Source organism: Nycticebus coucang, chromosome 4 (genome assembly GCF_027406575.1).
Source record: "Nycticebus coucang isolate mNycCou1 chromosome 4, mNycCou1.pri, whole genome shotgun sequence".
NCBI lineage: Eukaryota > Metazoa > Chordata > Mammalia > Primates > Lorisidae > Nycticebus > Nycticebus coucang.
Genome location: NC_069783.1, coordinates 62,388,646 through 62,411,613, shown reverse-complemented (window position 1 = coordinate 62,411,613; position 22,968 = coordinate 62,388,646). Strand labels below are relative to the sequence as shown.

Below are 22,968 nucleotides of genomic sequence, written 5' to 3'. Positions count from 1 at the left end.
TACGTGACATCCTCTCCACATTCCCAAAAGGGATTAATAAAGCCAAACCATCCCTGCTTTGATGAAGACTGTACTGGAAAGAAAGGGGGTAAAGTGATAGGGAGATCAAAGGAAATTCATTTGAACAGACCCAAAGATTTCAACAAGCCAAATGCTATTTCAGATCAAAAGCTTTTATATCACCCTATATTTCACCCTACGGATTTGCCCTTGTAGAACACTAAACCTTTTTTTACACTAATAAAGAAACTAAAGATAGTAAGTTCTTTGATTAGCTCAAATTCACATCTTCTACATTTATAATATAGTATTTATGATAACCTAAAAACTATTTTAGTATCTCATGAGAAAGAATAAATGTTACTCACTTCGATTTGCTGAACAGTCAGATCCAAAAAGGTATTCTCATTCCTCACCCCAATGAGACTTTTAGGGCCTTTGCAGCCCATGCTAGTTCCCAAACCACCATTGAGTTTCACCACCACTAGCTTGTTCAATACAGAAGATATATTATCAGGCAAGCCCCTGGCCTTTATCTTTTCATAGGGTTGAATCTGAAAGAAAAATAAAATTATAGGTGTAAGTCAAACAACTTTATGAGAAGTCAAAGCATTATCAATCCCAAGGTTATTAACAAGTTTCCTTTTTGAGTTTTGGTTTCTCTCTGTAAAGTTTCAACCACAATGTCATGGGGCCCTTCTGGTTCAAAATCAAGTACTTGTAGGCAACTTCTCTTGCACAGGAAAGTACATCATTTACTTTATAATGGAGTACAAGAAGGGGACAAATTTGTAGTCTACAAATACTGCCTGGCTGGTGAGAACATCCAAGTCTCTTGGACTAGCTTCAAATATTCAGAATTCCCAATTTGCATCAACACAGCAAATGAGATGCATAAAACTCCTCAAGTCTAAATATTTCTGGTACACTATGGATCTACTTCAATTCTAAAGAAGTTTATGTAAAATCACACACCATGCCTTCTACCACAGGAGGAAAAAACCAAAACACACTTGTTCTTTGCCATTCTCCATTCAGGCATAAGTTTTCCCTTCAGAGGAAGGTGGCATAGGATTTTTGTCACACTTCTAGGTACGCGCAAGGACAGAATTCCTTCCTCAAAAATTTACCTTTTGGTTGTCACCATATAAAAGCTCATACTGAAAAAATAAAGTGTTATCACTGTTGCAAGAATGCTCTGGAAAGGAAGGAGAGGGAACATTGCATCTATTTCATCTACTTCTGTGAGAAAAGCCTTAATCTTTAACTGCTCTTATAGGAAATGAACAATAACACAACTTACAGCAGAGGCCTAAATTCTTTTGTTCAAAGCACAGGCTTAAGTAAGTCTAACCATCTTATAAGCACGAATAAAGGCTTTTAAAGAGATCAAAATGCATTCTTCTATCCACTTATGTGACTTTGTTGTCACTTTGGTTTAAGGAATAGGTCCTTAAATGGACTCTTCAGTTATTTCATGGTTGAGGATAGATAATACTTTAAAAGACTAAAAAAATAAAACCACTCAGTAGGTACTGTGTGGACGTTAGCTGTTATTTGTTCTGCTACCTGTAGCTGTGCGTGTGTGTCATGGGCAATGTTTCTGATTGGGAAAGGACTTGGTGGGCTCATATTCCAGTGATCTAGGTCTACAAAGACAAAAATCTCTTTATGCTTGGTCAAATACACATACTTGTATCATATGGCAGGTTCCTGACCACACAATTCTTGCTGTTATCCACTCTACACACACACACACACACACACACACACTAGTCTATAGCTCTATTTCTTCTATCCTACAATATATACTATTAATATATTAACTGCCATGTGCAGATTAATACACTTCCTACTTGGTATAACCACTAAGGAATGTGGAGCATCCTTCTCTACTGGTTACTATCCCAATCATCATTCATTCTGAATTATTTCCTAATGCAGGATTGTCAATCTTCCTAGTAAGTGCTACAAAGTAACCTTCTGCAGCCACTCACATTCATGCACCAAAAGAAGGGCTGGTGGCAGAAAAGATGGTAGGAGAAGATAAGATTGTGGACCTAAATACCAAGATGCTAAATACCAAGAGGACAGGGAGGCAAGAAAGAACACAGACCATCATGGTCACTTCCCCTGCAGCTCATGGTGCAGGTGAGGACAATGTAGGGACGATGACAAATTACCCCCAACACACACACACATACCACAAAAAGTACCATGGCCCAACTTTCCTGGAATGTTGTTTAAATTTGACTTTACTGCCATGAACATCATTTATTTAGCATTTCAAAATAATACTGCTTAGGGGAAAAAGTCCCAATTTAAGTGCCACACTACTAGAAAAATAAGAGTAGATGACAATGCTAGAACCTTTGTCACTCTGATGTAACCAGGCACCTTACAATCGTTTCTAGCTAAGCTGTTGAAATCAACTAAGTAAAAGGAATGCCACAATGATACAAAAGTTTCAAGTAGTCTAACAGGTTAGAAGAATTTCTTGGGCACATTATATTTATTCAAAAGAGTTAATTAGCAAATGGGACCAAGCCAATTATTTTCTAATTATTTTGTAAAAGCCAAGAATGTCTATTTATCACTTACATTTTTCCCTTCCGAGTAAGAATTTTTTATAGAGGTCTCAAAAAATGTGAAAATCAATTTAATATAAAACCCCTAGTTTATGCATTCATTTTAGGTAAAATTGTTGGTTCAGAAATAGTCTTATATATTTAATGACTTGAATATACTTTAAACAAAATAGAGTACCACAAAAGCAGTATTTTTTGCACTGCATATGGCAAGACAGCCTTGTTTTCCAAGTTCACCTAAAACTTCGAATTGTAAAACATCATACATTTAAAAGTTTATAAAATATACATACACAGTTGAAAGAATAACCAATATATATATGTGTGTGTGTATATACATACACACACACACAGAGCCACGAATCTGTTTCTCATCACCTTCCTTTTCCACCCCTAAGGGTAACCACCATCTGAACTTACTCTCTGTCATTTTACCATCTATATGTATATCCCCAGTAACAATATTTTACTTGATTATACTTGTCTCCAAACTTAAATAAATTGAATCATAGAGTAAAGTAGGTGCCTATTTTGTAATTACAACATCAGCAATCAAACAAGGTATATACTGAGATTTCTTGTTATTTGACTATTCTGTTTCAAATAAAGTTAAACATTACTTCAATATATCCTGAAGTGAAAACTTTCATGTATACATTAATATCCTTCAAAGTATAAATTCTTATTATTGCAAGAGTAAAAATTCTGTAAAAATCATTTTGAAAGGGGCGGCACCTGTGGCTCGGTTGGTAGGGCGCCGGCCCCATATACCGAGGGTGGCAGGTTCAAACCCAGCCCAGGCCAAACTGCAACCAAAAAATAGCTGGGCGTTGTGGCAGGCGCCTGTAGTCCCAGCTACTCGGGAGGCTGAGGCAAGAGAATCGCCTAAGCCCAGGAGTTGGAGGTTGCTGTGAGCTGTGTGAGGCCACGGCACTCTACTGAGGGCCATAGGATGAGACTCTGTCTCTACAAAAAAAAAAAAAAAAAAAAAATCATTTTGAAAGCTTTTAATTTCATTAACAATTAATGTCTTCCTATAGTAGTTATTTGAATAAATTGCGAAACAGAATGACTGTAAATGTAAAAACTCAGTACATTAGTTACATATCTTTTTGAGTTGACAAATATTTATACAAATTTGAATAACAATGCCAGGAAGTATACTTTAAATTAGTTGCATCATAATTTAAATTAGTTACATCTTAATTCTGATATTTAAAGAAATGTTTGGTATACTAACATTCATAGAAATTAAACAGAGTAAGCTGACCTATATTTAATTTTTAGCCATTTAAATTTCATTTAGGTCATGATTCTTCAAAAAACAAAAAAAGTACTAATAGGAACTTTTTACCTCCTGTTAAGATGAATTAAAAACCAAATGTCAACCTTGCTGCCTTAAAATGAAACCAGGAAAAAAGAAAGAATGTTAAAATCATGCACATTCATAAATCACCTTTGATCCACACACCATAAACAATATAAAGTTCATGAAAAATAGTTATCTAAATATATTTTGTTCTCAGTAATCAAACTTCAAAACACAGCTTTATTAGAATGCTTTTTAAAAATTCCTTATAATTAAGTTGATGGAGGCTAAACAAATACATGAAAACCACACCAAAATCATTTCTATAGACTGCAAACCTGTTTCAACTAAAAATACCTGATTCTTAATATATGCCCAAGTCTGGTCCTAGGTACAAGGTTCCTTGTAGAAACATGTTACTGGAAAGCTTTACTCTAAATTTAGTTACTGCAATTAAATGTTCTGTTTCTCCTTCCTGTAAGTAGTTATGAAGACCCAATCAGAGACTTTTCAAGCATAATACATTGATGCTAAAAACATACTATCTGACTGAAGAAGTATTTCTAGAATGGAAAACAGTAAAAACTACAAGTGTTATGCAATTATCAGTGACAAATAGGGTGAGAGAATGGTTTCGGAATCACTAACATTCAACGTTTCATTCATACTTGTCAAGTACTAGCTATGACCTGAGAGATGGGTGAGCCACTTTCATCATTCTATATCAAAGACAAGCTACCAGAGAACATTTACTTATATGAGATGTTCACACAAGATGGGACAGCAATTATTACATTTTTATAGCTGCTTGAACAAAATAATAGTCCCCAAAATATACTTTGGGAAGAATAAAACAGAATATAGCAGAATAACAGCCAGTGTTGGTTTCCCTCCTTTGCCAGAACCTGTTAAGAAGGAACCAATCCATGTCCCCTAAGTATGCAAAGACTTCTTATTAAGATAAAGCTGTGAAGGTACTCCACTCAGTCTCCTCTAAGGACCACGCAAAAATTGGTGCTTATGCAATGAAAACTGGTTTTCAGAGACACCTGCTATCTTGAAAGCCATTACTCCATCATCAAATTTCTAGAATCTAAAGCTAAGATCTTAAATGACTGTATAAAGGAACAAGTTCATGCAGGAATATTTTTCTTTCTTTTTCCCCCACTTATTTTTTATTTGTATATATTCAGGGGATACAGGTACAATTTTGCTACATTGATAGACTTCATTGTGGTGAAGTCAGGCCATCACTGAAGCCGTGCACATTGTACCCAGCAAGCTACCTCCCATCATCCACCACTCAATCCCACACCCCTCAGAGTCTCTGTTGTCCTTCATTCCACACTCCATGCAGGATTATTTTTTTAAAACATGCATAAAATCAGGCAATATAAATGAGAAAATATTTGGAAATCATCTGTAAGTACACACATACTTCAGTTTGTGAGATAACTCCAAGGCAACAGCATTATTATCATAAATTAAAGATACTGAAAAGACAGAGCTTCACTTCAATCAGTCACCATTAGAAGGAAAACTTGACAATGTGGCAGCTATGTCACCACCAGCACATCCAAAACTAGCAAAAATAGTTGAAAAATATTTTGTTCCTCCACTAACCTCAGTTGACTAAAGTCTATTTACTGTTACAGATGTGCATTGTAGTGACCACAAAAGCAATCTAGAAGATGACCATACTTAGGATTTAGTGTTCTTGCACTGTAATATCAGCATTTTAAAGTTTTATTACTAATTTTTTTTTGAGAAAGAGTCTCACTCTGTTGCCAGGTAGAGTACCATGGCTTCAGCCTAGCTCACAGCAACCTCAAACTTCCGAGCTCAAGTGATCCTCCTGCCTTGGCCTCCAGAGCAGCTGGGACCACACATGTGAGCCACCATACCTGGCTAGTTTTTTTCTATTTAACTAGAGAAATAAGTATGGAATTGCTCAAGCTGGTCTCGAACTCCTGACCTCAAGCAATCCCCTCACCTCAAGCCTCCCAGCATGCTAGGATTACAGGCCCCTGGCCAGGTTACTAAATTTCTAAATAAAACTATAACAACTGCAGTTTTTTTCAAATATCCCCCAAATTTATTCTGTAATGGTGAGATAAGGTCTCAGCCTCATATTAACTGCAACACTATGCCATTTGGCCTAGTTTTAACTCAAATCTCCTCAAGCTTGGCATCTTAAGAACCTGAGTTTGAATTTAAAATGAAATCCTGAATACTTTTCGAATATTTGGCGTGAAATAAAATGAGCTGATCCACTGCTAACCTTAAAATTCCACAACTGAGTTAATAAAACTCTTGGGCACAGGCCCTAGCAACTCAAAGTACAAACCTGTTAACCACTCAGGTAAGTGCCTGGATTTCTCTGTCAAGTATTTAGAACCTTGCACCCTAAGTTAAGAAGGCAGAATGTCAACCTTCCTCTACAAATATCAAGGAACCATGGTTCTTTATGTGGTGCTTTCAGTTATACCTACTTATCTTACTGTATCTGACCCTTAATGCAACTAATTAAATACAGGTCCTGCTGAGGAATTTGTTAAAGAAGGGACTCTGAGAAGAACTCAGAGAAAAAGGAAGAAGAAAGTAACAAGGTATGGAGAGGGGAGGAAAGGTTTGAGCTGTCAAGGTAATGTTGCTATTGGAAGACTCCAAGGAAGGTGTTAACTTCTGTTTCACCCCTACTCCATACACACAGAGAGACACACATGCACACACAAAGAAAGGGACCAGTCATTTGATTCCAGGAACCAGGACACTTTTTTCCTAAAGCTTATTACACATTTAGTGGTAAGTTCAATTTTCCAGCACATAAATCACCCTGTATGTCAACAGAGGTTCTCTCTGTTGATGACGCTGTCCACACCCTCCACCAGGGGACCTCACCACGCAGTTCCACAAAGCTAAGTTTAACAAGCCAAGGGGATCTGTGTTAGAAAGTTGCTTAAAGCAACAGCTGAAGTCACACAGGACACACCTAGTTGCTGAGACATTTTTAGACCTGCCCTCCACTTTCCCTTCTTAGCTCCTCCCGGAGAATGCACAAGGACATTTACTCAGGCAAAGGTGGATAGTGTTCAGAGGAAACAGGGAGGAGTACCACACATTGCTGGATATTGCTTCAATGTTACTCTGACTGAGTCACTTTAGTCCATCATTAGTGTGATCTTTGTGCTTTCAATCCTCATTGCTGTTTCTCTTTTTCCTCCAAACATGAATAGAATGCAGTGGTCTAAAAAGACCTCTGTTGCAACTAAATACACAGTAGGGCAACCTCCACAGACAAGATGGGCCAAACCCCAGGAAGCTCCTGGCAAAATGTTTCACAGTTCTAAAGGTAACAATCAAAATCTGTGTCATGTGAAAAATACAGATTAGTTTAGTAACAGAAAAATCATACCTGCACCAGAGATTATTTTTCATTAAGGAAAAGCTGGTACATCATATACATGTAAATTATCACAGGGTCCCCAAGTTCGTCAACATTCTCTTAGCCACCAAGATGAGCTCAACTACTATTTCACAGGCCACCCACTCATGTTTTCTTCTCACTGGTAGCAAACAACTGGTCAAATACTTAACTTCTTCAGGGGAATGAGTAAAAGAAAGTAGTTGACAATCTACTAAAGAATGTAATTTAAACAACATTCTGCCCCTTAGGCTGTCATCTAGCTTCTCTGCTGAGAAAGATTTGTAAAAATATCTTTTAAAAACCATCTACCATGATCTATATCTTGCCAAGTCTGTTCACAACTTAGTTTGCAGTTAGAAAGAAAGCCAAATTCATCACACAAGCATGGACACACTGTTCCTGTTACTACTGGTATAACCCAGTTCTTGGTAGCATGTTTGTTCTACTCCTGGAGACAGTGCCAAAGACCAAAAGCAAACTTACAGTACCTGCCCTGTTATGGTTCACAAGGGTCTAATTATTGCAATATGGAAAGAATTTTTTTCAACAAAAGCAAGTTTACCTAAAGGAAAATGAGCTGTGTAAACACTAAAACAAATTAGGAATGACATTCCATATGTACAGAAAATGTTCTAAGAACATTGGATTATTCACCAAACCCTTACTGCACAGTGTTTGTGTGCCAAGTTCTGTGCTGGGCACTTTCACTTATTGTCTCTTCATTTCACATTTCTAAAGGTAACAACCAAATTCTAGGTCATGTGAAAAATACAGACTAGTTTAGTAACAAAAAAAATCATAGGTACACCAGAGGTGTACAAGTGTACACCGTTGCTTCCTCTCCTTTCTTCTAGTTATAGGAAGAGCTGTGCCCTATCCTAAGGCAATCTCTCTGCCAGTATCCATCTCAAGGAACTCACTTCATCCATCATTCAGAGTCTCTCTCCTTATTTTCAGCCTATGCCTCTCTATTCTTTTCCACTAGCATGAACAGTATTTACCATTTAAAAAACAAACAAAGCAGCAATATATAAACACACACTTTTTCTTCCATCTTCCTAAAAGCAAAACTTGAAAGAATAGCTACACCCACCTCCTGATCACTCCCTCACCCCCTCACCCACTGCTACTGTTTTCTCCTCCATCGTTCAATGAACTGCTGATCGTCAACAACCTCCTAATTGCTAACATCAGTAACCTCTTACCTGTACTCCTGGGAGCATTTGACACAAATCTTGAAATGCTCTATTCCCCTTGACTTATGAAACACCATACTCTATTTTCCTCCTCTTTCTGCTCTAATTTATAATGCAAGCTCATTCTAAGTAGATCTCCTCTTCCACGAAATTGGCTCTGATCATTCCTGTGGCATCAAGACACACCCATCTGTCAAGCCTGGAGCATGTTCATATCTGATCACAACCAAGTCTTGTGAGTCTCATGGACTCTTCTCTGCTGCCATGATCAGCCCTATTTGCCTCTGACCTGTGTTACTGCTGTGATTGCATTACCTCTTACCCACCCCTCCGTCACTTGTTGATCTTTTAAAAAAAGAGAATTTGAGCATGTTTTTCTTTTTATTTTACTCAAAAAATAAACCACTGACATGGCATGGCAAAGGTTATTAGCTTTTTACCCTAACATCATTTTTTCCTTCCACTGTAGAACCCTGACTCTCAGCTGGGCATATCACCACACAGAATAAAAGATTACTTTTCCAGCCTCCCCTGTAGCCATTTGTGCCAATGTTCTGATAAACATGATTAAGTAGAAGTGAACCAGAAGATTTCCAGGAAGTTCCTGTAAAAGGAAAGGAAGTGTGCCCATCTTCCTTCTTCCTGTTATTTGGAAGTGAGACATGATGACCTGAGTTCATTCTGGCAGCCATCTGGGACCAAAAGGAGATGCTCTAAAAATGGCAGGGCCCAGGTTTCTGATGACCACCAAACTCTGAACTGCCTATTTTATTTCCTCTCCTATTGTCCCTGACACACTGTGCCCCCAGGAACATGCAGCGTTGGGCTCTCTAATGTACCACATCATCTCTTGCTTATAAGGCCTTATGCTTTCCCCCCCTCACACAACTTCAGTTCACCAACTACACATTCTTGTCTTCCTCCACATCTCAGCTCTGACCAATCATTCACAGGCCTTCTGAGCCATCAGGCACATCTGTCAAGATCAAAAATTAACCCTTTTCCAGAGAAGTTCACCACTTCCTTCAAAAAACCCCAGAACTTTTTGCATGCAATTTATTTCACTACACTGGATATTTCATTCATAGAATATAAAAGTAATCTTTGTAAGAGATGTTACGTATTTCCCAGTGAAAATTAATGTGCAAATAAAGCAGAAAATAAACTTTAACTCTCCAAACTAAATTTAAAAGCCAATGTTTCTGTTTGGCTTGAATAAGAAGTTGATGCCATGATGTGGTTTGAGGTGGCTATATGTACACCATCTTTAATTGCCATTCCATTTTTAATTTTCTTTTTGATGGTCACAAGTGGTGAAAACCCTCTCTCAAAAGCAAGCTCTCACAGCTTGCTCTGTCAGTTAAATGCAAGCTTGTGCTAATAACACCAGAATTCTCTTTCTGAATGAAAGAGCTGAATGGTTCCTGCTTCTTCAAAGACTACAAGGCCAGCTTTGCAGACATCTATATCATTCATGCAGAACTGCACCATCTTTGATACAAGGCAGATACACATAGGATGAATTATAGTAATATGTAGAGCTCACCCTCCTTCACAGCAAGACAGGGAGTACTGGCTGGAATCACAGATACTCTATTGGTGTACAGAGCACCAATACGTCTCTTCAAGCACAAGTTTTGCTTGGCTTAGACACTCAAACGTCTTCAGAAGAGGTTCATAAGTAATTATTCTTTGAGGGCACCAGTATGCCATAATGTTCAATGAAAACCAGTAGCTGGCTGCACTAAGAAATGTCTGAAATTCAAAAGCTTGATAACTAGGATCTATAGAGAACTCAAATTAATCCACATGAAAAAAGCCAACAATCCCATATATCAATGGGCAAGAGACATGAATAGAACTTTCTCTAAAGATGACAGATGAATGGCTAACAAACACATGAAAAAATGTTCATCATCTCTATATATTAGAGAAATGCAAATCAAAACAACCCTGAGATATCATCTAACCCCAGTGAGAATGGCCCACATCACAAAATCTCAAAACTGCAGATGCCGGCGTGGATGTGGAGAGAAGGGAACACTTTTACACTGCTGGTGGGACTGCAAACTAGTACAACCTTTCTGGAAGGAAGTATGGAGAAACCTCAAAGCACTCAACCTAGACCTCCCATTTGATCCTGCAATCCCATTACTGGGCATCTACCCAGAAGGAAAAAAATCCTGTTATCATAAGGACACTTGTACTAGACTGTTTATTGCACCTCAATTTACAATCGCCAAAATGTGGAAACAGCCTAAATGCCCACCAACCCAGGAATTGATTAACATAATGTGGTTATATGTATACCATGGAATACTACTCAGCCATTAAAAAAAATGGAGACTTTACATCCTTTATATTAACCTGGATGGAAGTGGAAGACATTATTCTTAGTAAAGCATCACAGGAATGGAGAAGGATGAATCCTATGTACTCAATTTTGATATGAGGACAATTAATAACAATTAAGGTTATGGGGGGGAGCAGAAAGAGGGACGGAGGGAGGGGGTGGGGCCTTGGTGTGTGTCACACTTTATGGGGGCAAGACATGATTGCAAGAGGGACTTTGCCTGACAATTGCAATCAGTGTAACCTGGCTTATTGTACCCTCGATGAATCCCCAACAATAAAAAAAAAATAATAATAAGAGAACGAGAAAAAAAAAAAAAAAGAAATGTCTGAAATTCCAAGTGAAGTAATGCAGCTCGTTTCCTCCATGAACTACATTAATGCAGGATGGATGGTATCATTTGACAAAAGGCCCTCTCTAAAACCAAAAGCAGCAGTATAGTACAACTGCTGAGAGAGAACATCTGCTTTAATGCCAGATTGCCAGGGATTCAATCTTAGGCTCCACCACTTATTATGGCAAGTTATTTAATTGCCCTAAGCCTGTTTTATTTATTTCATTAATTTGTTATGAAGATAAATGAGATAACACATGTAAAATGCTTAGCAAAGTTCCTGGCCCATAGTAGCACTCAAATGTTGGCTGATATTATTACTACATCATTGATACAGACACATTTCCTTACTCCCACACTTTTAACATTTCTGAAACAGATGCATCATACAACCAATGGGTTCTAACAATCAATTGGTTGCATTTTTTCCCTTATAAATAGTACAGAAAGGTGTAACCTATAATCAATGGCCCAAATTTGATGAGATGTGGTATTAAATTTCTTTCTCTGTTTGAAGTCACAAACCAGCTCAATAATCTCCAAGGCATGGGCTTTACCCAATGTTTCTCTCCACTCACATGTAGCTATGAAGATATTAAGACAGGGGTCCCAGCCTCAGCATGAACAAGACCCCACTGATAGAATCAGGTGTACCCGCCCAAACAGACCTACCCCACCCAGGAAATAGGAATACTGCCAATTGCTGCCCTCCCCAACTCTTTAAATCTGCATTGCCATAACCCATGTGTGGAATTCCTTTCTTGATTTCACCCCACCCACATCCAAATAATAAAGACCATATTATTTCTACAGAACAGGGATTCCATCTTCCTTCTGTTTCATACATCAGAATAATCTTTCATCCTTGGGTCCAGAACCTTTGACCCACCTCTACAAAAAAATAGAAAAATTAGCCAGGCATCATGGTGTACACCTAAGTCCCAGCTACTCAGTAAACTGAGGATTCCTTGAACCCAGGAGTCTGAGGTTGCAGTGAGCTATGATGACACCACTGCACTCCAACCCTGGAATAGAGTAAGACTCTGTCTCAAAAACAAAGGCAAGGGTCAACAAACATGGTCTGTGGGATAATCAGACTTTCCACCTGTTTCTATAAAGTTACTAGAACATAACCATACTCATTAGTTATTTATAGCCTATGGCTATTTTCATGCTATCATGGCTGAACTGAGAAATCATGAGAAAGAATGTATAATCTATAAAGCCTGAAATATTTATTATCTAGTTCTTTACAGAAAGATTTGCTAATCTCTGGTTTAACCGAGACTTCTGAGAAAAATCTAAGATTTCCTAACAGTTATACCTTTTTAAACCATGCTTCCTCTCCAAAAATTGTTCCTTACTGCCTGAGACTCCTTAGGATGACCAGAGAGATTAGGATCTCCCTTAAATTTTGACTATATGTTGGCTTCATGCTTCCATTTGCAAGAACATTGCCATATAACAACCCATAGTCTTCTGTATCTTCTCGTATTTGTTGAGGAAAACAAAATCAATGATATATAGTTGGTAGCACAAATCAAGCAATTTTCAAAAAAATAGAAAACCTGAGATTAAAAAGTTTGTCTACTCCTATGGGCTACCTAGAGTAGTCAAATTCATACAGACAGAAAGAACAATGGTAGCTGCTAGGGGCTTAGGGGACAGGGGGTAAAAGGGGTTAGGGAGTTCTTTAACAGGTATAAAGTTTCATTTTGCAAGAGGAAAAAGTTGTAAAGACTGGTTGCAAAACAATGTGAATATACTTAACACTACTAAAATATACACTTAGAAATGGTTGGGATGGCAAATTTTGTTATGTGTATTTTGTAAATTAAAAAAATTTTAAAGTCTGGGGCGGCGCCTGTGGCTCAGTGAGTAGGGCACCGGCCCCATATGCCGAGGGTGGCGGGTTCAAACCCAGCCCTGGCGCAAAACTGCAGCGGAAAAATAGCCGGGCACTGTGGCAGGCGCCTGTACTCCCAGCTGCTCGGGAGGCTGAGACAGGAGAATCAAGTAGGCCCGGGAGTTGAAGGTTGCTGTGGGCCGTGTGACGCCACGGCACTCTACCGAGGGCGGTACAGTGAGACTCTGTCTCTACAAAAAAAAAAAAAAAAAAAAAATTTTAAAGTCTTTTGTGTTAAATGTTTATTTCTCTTCATGTCACTTATTACCACTTAAAATTACATTATATATTTTTTATTGTCTGCTCTTTCACTAGATTATAAACTAGAAAACAGATCAAGGGAGGGTTTTATCAATATGGTTCTCTATTAATATATAGTTGGTGCTCAAAAATATAGCTGTTGAACCAATAATTAATATGAATGGGAGTACATACAGCATATTCTTTCTAGAAAGCAATTAAAAACACGTAATGAAAACCTTTAAAAGGTTCATATCCTCTGAATCAAACACCATTACTGCCCAACTGGAAAAAAATGTTAAATACACTAAAGGCAGAATGAATTCAGTAGGTGTATGTGGGTAGCCTTTGTAATGGCAGAATATTTTAGTGATTACACTGAATGTGAGATCATTTCTCAGGTAACTATTTTCTAACTATATGAAATCCACACAATACACATGACAAATGTACAGAAATTAAACTGCAAGCTAGCCCTGAGAAAGGGTATTAAAAATTAAGAAACATTAGAGAAAATTAAAAATAACCATTTCTCCAAAAGTAACCAAGAACCATAAAAAATCCAGAATTCTTGGGTTATTTGGGGTTTTGGATTTAAGAACTTAAAGTACAGCCACTCCTCGCCTGCCTCTTAAAACTTCATTTCACTTAACTTGCTGTAAGGCTCAGGCCCTCCCATCTCTGTGTTTCCAGCTTCTAAGTTCAGCCAAAATGATTCCCCCTAATTGACAATAGTTTGCAGACATGGCCTCTACTTACCTTGCCTACTCTCATCTCTCACCCATTTCCATTCTTACTCTTCAGTAGTACTACAAAAACTATAGTTCTTGGAGCATCTTCTGTTCTCTCATGCCTCTAGTACTTTGAATACCAGGTTCTCGAAAACCCAGAATGCTCATCACTGATTTTTTTAGCAAATTCTTACTCATAATTCAAGTCTCAGCTCTGATGTCACCTCTTTATCCTTAACTTGATTAGGACTTGCCCAAATCACAAGCTGCTGCTCCTTCTCCAGTTACACTTGGTACATACATATACCAGAAACTCATTTATGTAAAACATCTGGACAAGTGGACAGGTAGACAGTTAATTTAAAAAATAAGTGTAGAATTGTGAAAAGGTTTTACATAAATTAACCATTTTAGCTTTTTACAAATAAATGTATTCACTCAGGTCTTTTCCTTAGGTAAGGTATGAATCCATTGTTCAGAATTCTGTCTTTTTGTTGTTGTTTGTAAACCACAGCAACAATATATATTCTGTAATTTCTGGTGCAGTTTCTTCCAAGTAGGCCAAAAGCTTAGAGATCTTTAAAATAATCTGCATGTAAAAGAATCATTCTGGACTCACACAATTTTTCCAGTCTTTCATAGTTGTCTTACCAACACCTAACTCAACATATTTTTGCTACTCATCTTTTTCTATTTAATTTTCCCAAAATGTTCAATTCAGTTTTCACAGAAATAACTTTATACCCATTTCACTGGTTTATATAGAATTTAGTTACATATGTCATGATAACAAAGATAACTGGCACAGATTTGAGAACACAATTGACTTTTGGTGAGCAAGCCACCACTTTGGTAACAGAACTTAAAGCATTATAAAAAATAGACTCAAGCATTCAAAAAGAATAGAGACCACCAGTTAATCTAAGTAGAAGCCAGTAAAGTGTCTCCTGAACCACCCACACAGCTTTTACCCTCACTGTGCACTAAACATATCTTTGTGTAAACATCTTAGTAAACTAAAGTTTAGAACTGATTTGTTATTCCATGCCTGTGTTAATTGACTCCTCCAGCCCTCCAAGCAGCTGGGCAGAGCTTAAAAGGCAGTTTTCCCAATTCCACAGCCTCTTGTATGTATTCCATTCATTTTTTCATGTATTTCGTAACACAGGAAATGCTGGAGAGCAGTATAAAAATTGTAAGCTCTTTAAGGCCAATGATTGTCTTTATTTTTGCATTACCAATAATTAAAACAGTGAGTATTTGCTAGATTGATAGAATAAAAGTAAAAAAATAAAGGAGATTTCCACAGCCTCATACAGTGACTACAGAAAAACAAACAAACAAAAAAATAAATAAATACCTCAGCCAGGGAGATGTGATTGTCGAGGGTAAGCCCAAGCCAAGAGAGTAGTGATAGGAAATTAGTTTTTAAAATTATCTTATTTATTTTTGCATTAATGTTTTCTCTCTCCCACTAGCATGGAGGTCCATGAGTGTTAGGACATTGTCTATCTTGTTCACTTATATCTTAGTGCCTAGATAAATGCCTGATAGTATTCAATAAATCTTACATTTGTTAAATGTGTTGCTGAAAACTTCTAAGATAAGTAACAGTATTTTAGGTGCTAAGGAAAGGAGTGGTGCCTATTCAACAGCTCTATTCAAGAAAAGATGAGAAATGATACAAAGCCATGCTTTAAAGACTTCTAAGTTCCTTTCACACATTGATGACAACTGGTGATTGTTCTACAATGTATCATAGTAGTAAAGACTATGAGCTCAAGTAGAGCTGGGCCTAAATTCTGATTTACTAAGGATACTTGTGTGGATAAGGCAATCCCCTCTTAGCCTCTATTTTATCTTCCACTGTGAAACAAAGGATAGTAGCAAGCTCCTAGAGGTATCTGAGAAACACCTAAGGAAATAAAGGTGAAGCATTGAGAACAACTTTTGGCACTTTAGTGGAAGCCTAACTACCTGCCTGGTTCACTTCAAGGCTCCCTCCTCTTTAGGCAACTTACTGGGAACTTCAGCTTCCTCTTTTGTAAAATGAACATAATAATAGTGCCTATCTTCCTGGTCTGTTGTGAATAATAAATGAGATCACAAAGGATTCAGTATAATGCCTGATATATGAGCACCTAAACAACAGTAGTAATCAATAATTACAGAATATAGAGCCTTGCATACATAGTTTTTTACAGACTTTTTAAAATAAAAAATGCTTAAAGCTTTGCTTCATTAAAAACAAACAAAAAGGCCTTTAAAACGGTGTGCCACGTTTTTCCGAAATAATAGAATATCTGCCAATGGCTTTAGGACCAGTAACAAATACACTTGTCTTAAGCCCATCTACAAATAGAAATCTGTGTTTAAAGGCCTACTTCCATTTTTTTTTTTTTTTTTTTGTAGAGACAGAGTCTCACTTTATGGCCCTGGGTAGAGTGCCGTGGCATCACACAGCTCACAGCAACCTCCAACTCCTGGGCTTAAGCGATTCTCTTGCCTCAGCCTCCCGAGCAGCTGGGACTACAGGCGCCGGCCACAACGCCCGGCTCCTACCTTTTTTTTTTTGGCAGGGGCTGGGTTTGAACCCGCCACCTCCGGCATGTGGGACTGGCGCCCTACTCCTTGAGCCACAGGCGCCACCCTCCTACCTTTTTTTTTAATGTACGTCTCTTTCTAGCTTTTCTATGTTTCTTCTCGCTATCGTTTACATATTTTCAATTTTGAGCTTGGAAGAAAAATTCCATCCAATACTTCCAGCAATTGTCTTTTGCTTCTTTTGACTTGGCAGGAAGTTTTAAAAAAATGGATATAGATAACAAAAATTAGCTTGGATGCTTTATGACATTTCTAGTGAAAAAATGCAGTGTATCTTCTCAACTTTTCTGTAAATCAAACTACCTGTGCTCTAAAATTAATAGTTTATTTAAAAACACATTGGAAATTATTTCTCATTTATTCAATTCTCGTCTGTTAACCTGTTACAGAATTTTGTTTCTTACTCTTGTAAACAATCCAGATAACAAAAACAAGAAACAAAGAACAGGGTCAGTGCCCATAGCTCAGTAGTTAAGAGTGCCAGCCACATACACGGAGGCAGGCAGGTTTGAACCTGGCCCAAGCCTGCTAAAACAGCAATGACAACTGCAACAACAACAACAAAAAAAAAATAGTCAGGCACTGTGGTGAATGCCTCTACTTCCAGCTACCTGGGAGGCTGAGGCAAGAGAATCACTTAAGCCCAAGATTTTGAGGTTGCTGTGAGCTATGATGCCACAGTACTCTACCAACGGTGACATAGTAAGACTCTGTCTCAAAAAAAAAAAAAAAAAAAAAAAACAGGGTGGTTACACATACCAAATGATCTTATAAAGAAAAGAAAGTTAACTATGAAGTATAGGTTCCAACTGCTCCCTAAACCTAATCTAGAATTTTTATAGAAATTCTAAGAAGTTCGAAGACTTCTGGGTTTTATTTTTAACTTTATTGCAAAAGTAATATATACAGATGGTTAAAAAAATTCAAATACTATAAACAAGTATATATTTATCATCCTTTTAAAAAAAGCTGAAGTCATAGAATTAGTCAACCTTGGGTATCTGGCCCATATCCTTATCAGCTAAGGTGATAGTTTTCAAAGAACATTGCACTTTAGTATACAGATCAGAGGACAAGGGTAAATGACCCAGGAAGTTGGAAAAGAATGCTAATGGGAGAAATGGGAGGTCCAAACACCAACCAGCTTTGTCACACCTGCTTCTGTCACTAGGATTAGCTCTTTACTAAAATCACCTTAGACAATCTTCCTGTTAGCCTACCTGTGGGCAAGAGAGGTTTTGGAATAACTATGATAATCCTAAATGCCCTAAAAAATAAAACTGAAGCCTCTAAAATCATCTTGTTTATGCTGCATACTCGCTATGAAATTTGAGACACTGAATAGCTAGTGATTAAATCAGTGTAAAGTACATTGTTAGTTTAATTATGTAATTCACATTGCTAGTGCAGCCCTGGAGAAATGAAGGTGAGGAAAGGGGAAAAGGCCAGGGGCTGTAAAAAGAAAGCTCTATGGAAGATTAAAGGGCAGATATGAAAGAAGAAAAAGTCAGTATTTTTAGAAAGATATGTATCTGCTCAGCTTGTGTGTTTAAGGGAAGACCTGTAAAAAAGAAACACAAGGCAACTATTGGGGATGATGGGAAAGTTCTGTATATTGAATGTGGTAGAAGTGACATGACTACATGCATTTGCTAATATTCACAAAAACATACGAAAAAGGGGAGCCCTAAAAGTTATTAATAGCTAAAATGCTGATTAACCTTGTAAGGTTTGCTTATCACAACTAAAAGCAAAAACAACAATAAGCTTCTTTAACTAATTGGGTTTTTTAACAGTGTTGAAAACTCTAAACTGTTTGAAGTACACAATGAAGCATGGTTGTTTTTCTTTTTTTTTTTTTGCAGTTTTTGGCCGGGGCTGAGTTTGAACCCACCACCTCCAGCATATGGGGCCAGTGCCCTACTCCTTTGAGCCACAAGCGCCACCTAATGAAGCATGGTTTTTAAATTTTGTTCCAATCTTCAATCATTGGTGTCTTTCTTAAATGGAAACTGCAGCTTGTGATGTCTCCCCAGTTCAACCAACACAAAGAAGAGGGAGGCTGTCAGCCAGTAATGGAGCAAACAGTGACAGGCAGAGAATCAGCATCTGGCTCTTTCGGGGTCTTTCTTCTGGCCCCAGACATGGATTAGCAGGCATACCCACCATGTGCTCCACCACCAGGCTATTATTTTTAGATTCCTACTATTCTCAAAGCTTTTCTCTCACTGATCATCCCTCCATCCTCAAAGAAGTCTCACCTTAAAGTCACCCTACAAATGTATCCTAATGCCGGTAAGTCCTTCCTGAACCCCATGCCAGATGGATGTTTCCACACCACTCTATGGACAGATTAACATATTGTTCTGCAGTCAGCTGTTTCTGGACCCATTTCCTCCACAAACATGGGGCCAAAATAATGAAAAAAGACCTAAACTTGTTTTTGTAGCCCTAGCATCCAGCTAGTGCCTGACAGTGAGGAAGTTCCTGATAAATGTTACTTGAATAAGATTCTAAGATGGTAGTTCTTACAACCTTTACAGGTCATAAACCCTTTAGGAATCTAAATGAAAATTAGGATGAAGAATCAGGAAATCTACTCTAAAAAAGATGTACATTTATATATAGTGTTACCTATAATTTCAAGAAATCTATAATGGGTCTATAATTCCTATAAGACCTCTCAAAGTGAGATGCCTGGTGTAGACATTCTAGTGTTGTCTATATAGTGAGATAAATGGAGAGTTAGCTATTCAAATTTACTAGAACAAAGAAAAATTAATAGATCCCCCAAGGAATTTCAGGGCAGAAAGAATAAGAGTGAGGCATTGGCCGTGGTGTTACAACTCACAGCAACTTCCAGCTCTTGGACTTAGGTGATTCTCTTGTCTCAGCCTCCCAAGTAGCTGGGACTACAGGCATCTGCCACAACGCCCAGTTATTTTTTTGTTGTAGTTTGGCAGGGGCTGGCTTCAAACTCACCACCCTTTGCATATGGGGCCGGCACCCTACTCACTGAGCCACAGGCACCACCCCAAATCCTTTTATTTTTATTAAGACATTTTTGTTTGTCATTTATATCTTTATTTTTAAATGAATGTGCTTAAAATATCAAAGAATAAAATAAATAAAAACAAAATAATCCTCCCTGATTAACCAACAATTAGAACATTAGTAAGCCATAAGAGGTAAACTGACAGCTGCTGTGCTCATGATTTAGTTCTAACTTGCCCTGCCTGATGGGCACCACTACAGCATGAGGTTGGGTGGTAAGAGTTTATCAGGGTTGAGTATGCCAGTCTGTTTATCTGCTTTTGACAATGGTGCACTGGGTTATATTTGAAGAGGAATTTGTGAATAACTGCACAGCTCAATAGTATTTTTTAATTCTGTCTGCTTAATAGCCCATCGTGTCAGAGAAGTCCAAGGAAAAGCTGAAGAAAAAAAACAGGTATTTTAATCAGGATTGGGAATTGCATTATCATCTTATTTCTGCTAAAGATAAGATGATTTGCTTGCTTTGTGATATTGCAAGATCAATATTAAAGAAATTCAATTCTTATCAGCATTATAACACTAAGACGGACCACAATATTTTATTAAATCCAAGGGAGAAGTGCAAAAGGTTGTAATGCAGAAATTAAAAGATGAAAAGAAAAAGCAAAGACAATTCTTTCAAGCATTAATAGGACCTGGAAACAATGCCACTGAAGCAACTTATAAAATAGTTTAAATGCTCAGGAAAAAAGGGAAGCCATTCAGTGATACGGAAATTGTAAAAGAATGCATTATCAAAGTTGTAGGATGCTTAGACCCTGATAACATTTCAAAGTACAAACAACTGCCTCTTTCAAGGAGAACCACAACTGATTGGCAACAAGAATTAGCCTTCAACTTAATAGAACTTCATGCAATACTTCAAAAGGAAAATATATATTACTCAATCATTTTGGATGAATCAACAGATACTATCGACTGGGCACAGTTTTCTCCTTCTTTGAAGACATAACAAAATACTCTCTTTGCTACAAAGAGTGACTCACTTAGGTACTCTTGGGAACAGAAGTTAGGGGGAAAGATACCTTCAATAGCTTTCAAATAAATGTTGTAAAGTTAGACTGAATTTGGTAAATTTAATGGGTGTATGTATAGAAGATGCACCTTCCGTGACAGGAAAACATTAAGAGTTTATTGCACAGATAAAAAATATATATATTAACAGATCCAGATGCTCTCTTCTTTGCATTCTATCTTCCTGGAGCAAAACCTGTGCTAAAGCTATATTTTAAATGATACTTTGCAGCAAGTTTTAAGTATTGTTAACTATATTCAAAATTTGAAGAATGAGGTGTTCAGTGTGGATGTGCTATACCATTCTAAAGTGGTTGGCTATCTTAGAGACAGGAATTACCCAAAATTTTACCTCGGTAAGAACAGAGAATTAAATTTTATGAAGAACAGAATCAGCAGTGTGAATTATTGAAAGAAGATTTGTATAGGAATGTAGCATTTCTGTATGTTATCATGTCAAATCAAAACAACTTCAATATATCTTTGCAAGATAAAACTAAGTCTATATATGATATGTGGCAAAATATCCAAGCATTTCCAAAAAGCTACATTTTTCAAAACTTTAAAAGGAAATTTCAGATGAACATTTTCCCCCGGTAGCAAAGGTTATTGATGAGCAAGATGATATGTAAATCATTTGAAGAATATGCAGCTTTTACAGACCTATTTATTGGAGAATACAATAAAATGTTCACTAACTTTGAGGATCATGATAATACACTCAAATTAGCATGTTAGCCTCACCTAGTGGATATCATCAAGATTCCTCAAGAATGAAGCTGATTGAGCCCTCAGTAGATGACATTTAAGGTTGCTGTCTGATGCTAAGAATGACCCACTTAAAATACAGAAAAAAGCAGTGGAATAGCCACGCCTGCAGCAACATGCCCCCTAAAGTTTTCTTGCTTTTCAGCCTTATTGCTGCAAATCTACATTCTCCTACCCAACCCAAATCAAGATGCTCTTAAGGTCACAAATGACTAATATCTAGAGCAGTGGTTCTCAACCTTCCTAATGCCACGGTTCTTTAGTACAGTTCTTGTGGGTCACTACCCACAGGTTGAGAACCACTGATTTAGAGGATCAACTGAAACTGCAACCTCCAGGCTGCAACCAAACATTCAAATGCTTTTCAACAAAAAACAGACATAACAAAGTCATCAAAAGGGTAATTAACTTTAAAATTAACAAATAGTTTTCATTTTTTGAAATTATTAAATACATACATTTTTACAAAATAATGTATATTTTTAAGTATATCTAACTAAAGTTTCTTGAATGCAGCCTTATTTGATTACAGCTGAATACAGGGTTCCAACATTTGCTGCCATTAAAGTTCCATGTATTTATTACTCTTACTATTTATTTTTATTTATTTATTTTTGAAGAAAAGGTCTTGCTCTGTCACTTAGGCTAGAGTACACTGTCATGCTCACAGCTTGCTATACCCTCAAATGCCTGGACTTAAGCCATTCTCCTATCTCAGCCTCCTTTCTAGGTAGGAGTACAGGTGGGTACACTGATGACTGGCTAATTTTTTAAAAAAATTTTAGAGCTGGGATCTTGCTGTATTGTCCAGACTGGTATAAACTCCTAGACTCAAGCACTCCTTACTTTAGCCTCCTGAGTAGCTAAGACTACAGGTGTGAGCCACCACACCCAGCCAACTTACCATTACTATTTCTAAAGTGAAATTATAGATATGTAACCAGAATGAAATTAAGACTCATACGCTTGTCACCTGCTCCTTAATCAGGTCCCTTTTGCTGAAATAAAGGTTCTGTATACAAAGGCATGTGAAGGAAGGTAGTGCTGAGGAGAATTCAAAGACTCTTCAAATTAATCATAGAATCTAAAGGTAGAAAATAAAATCTTTGGCAATATTTGCCAAATTATATCTCATTACATTAGTATTTCTATACACTATTTTAAAACTTTATGTCAAGATAACTCTCTTTGGTATTCAGCCACATCCTAGGGGGTATTTCCAAAAATGCCACTAATTCTTTTTTTTTTGGAATCCCATTTTTATCTCTACACAAGCCTCTAATGGCTTTACCATTATCTGACTACAGCTGGGAGATTTCTACACACTCAAAACAAACCACCCCGTGTCAAATCATGTCAGATCCTTGGCCAAAATGCCTCCAGTAAATTTTTCAAAAAAATGTGCAAAGTTTAGATGCACAGTGTAATGCAGTTCACCTTC

General features: G+C 37.4%; 1 protein-coding gene across 6 annotated transcripts in view; it reads right to left on the bottom strand.

The window, feature by feature from the left end:
- UGP2 (UDP-glucose pyrophosphorylase 2) overlaps window positions 1–22,968 on the bottom strand; it is a 74,813-nt gene that overhangs the window by 8,695 nt on the left and 43,150 nt on the right. For all 6 annotated transcript variants that reach the window (XM_053586751.1, XM_053586754.1, XM_053586750.1 and 3 more), the window contains one exon: window positions 369–554. In XM_053586751.1, coding sequence (XP_053442726.1) covers window positions 369–554 — 186 coding nt within the window. The remainder of the gene's footprint in view (window positions 1–368; window positions 555–22,968) is intronic.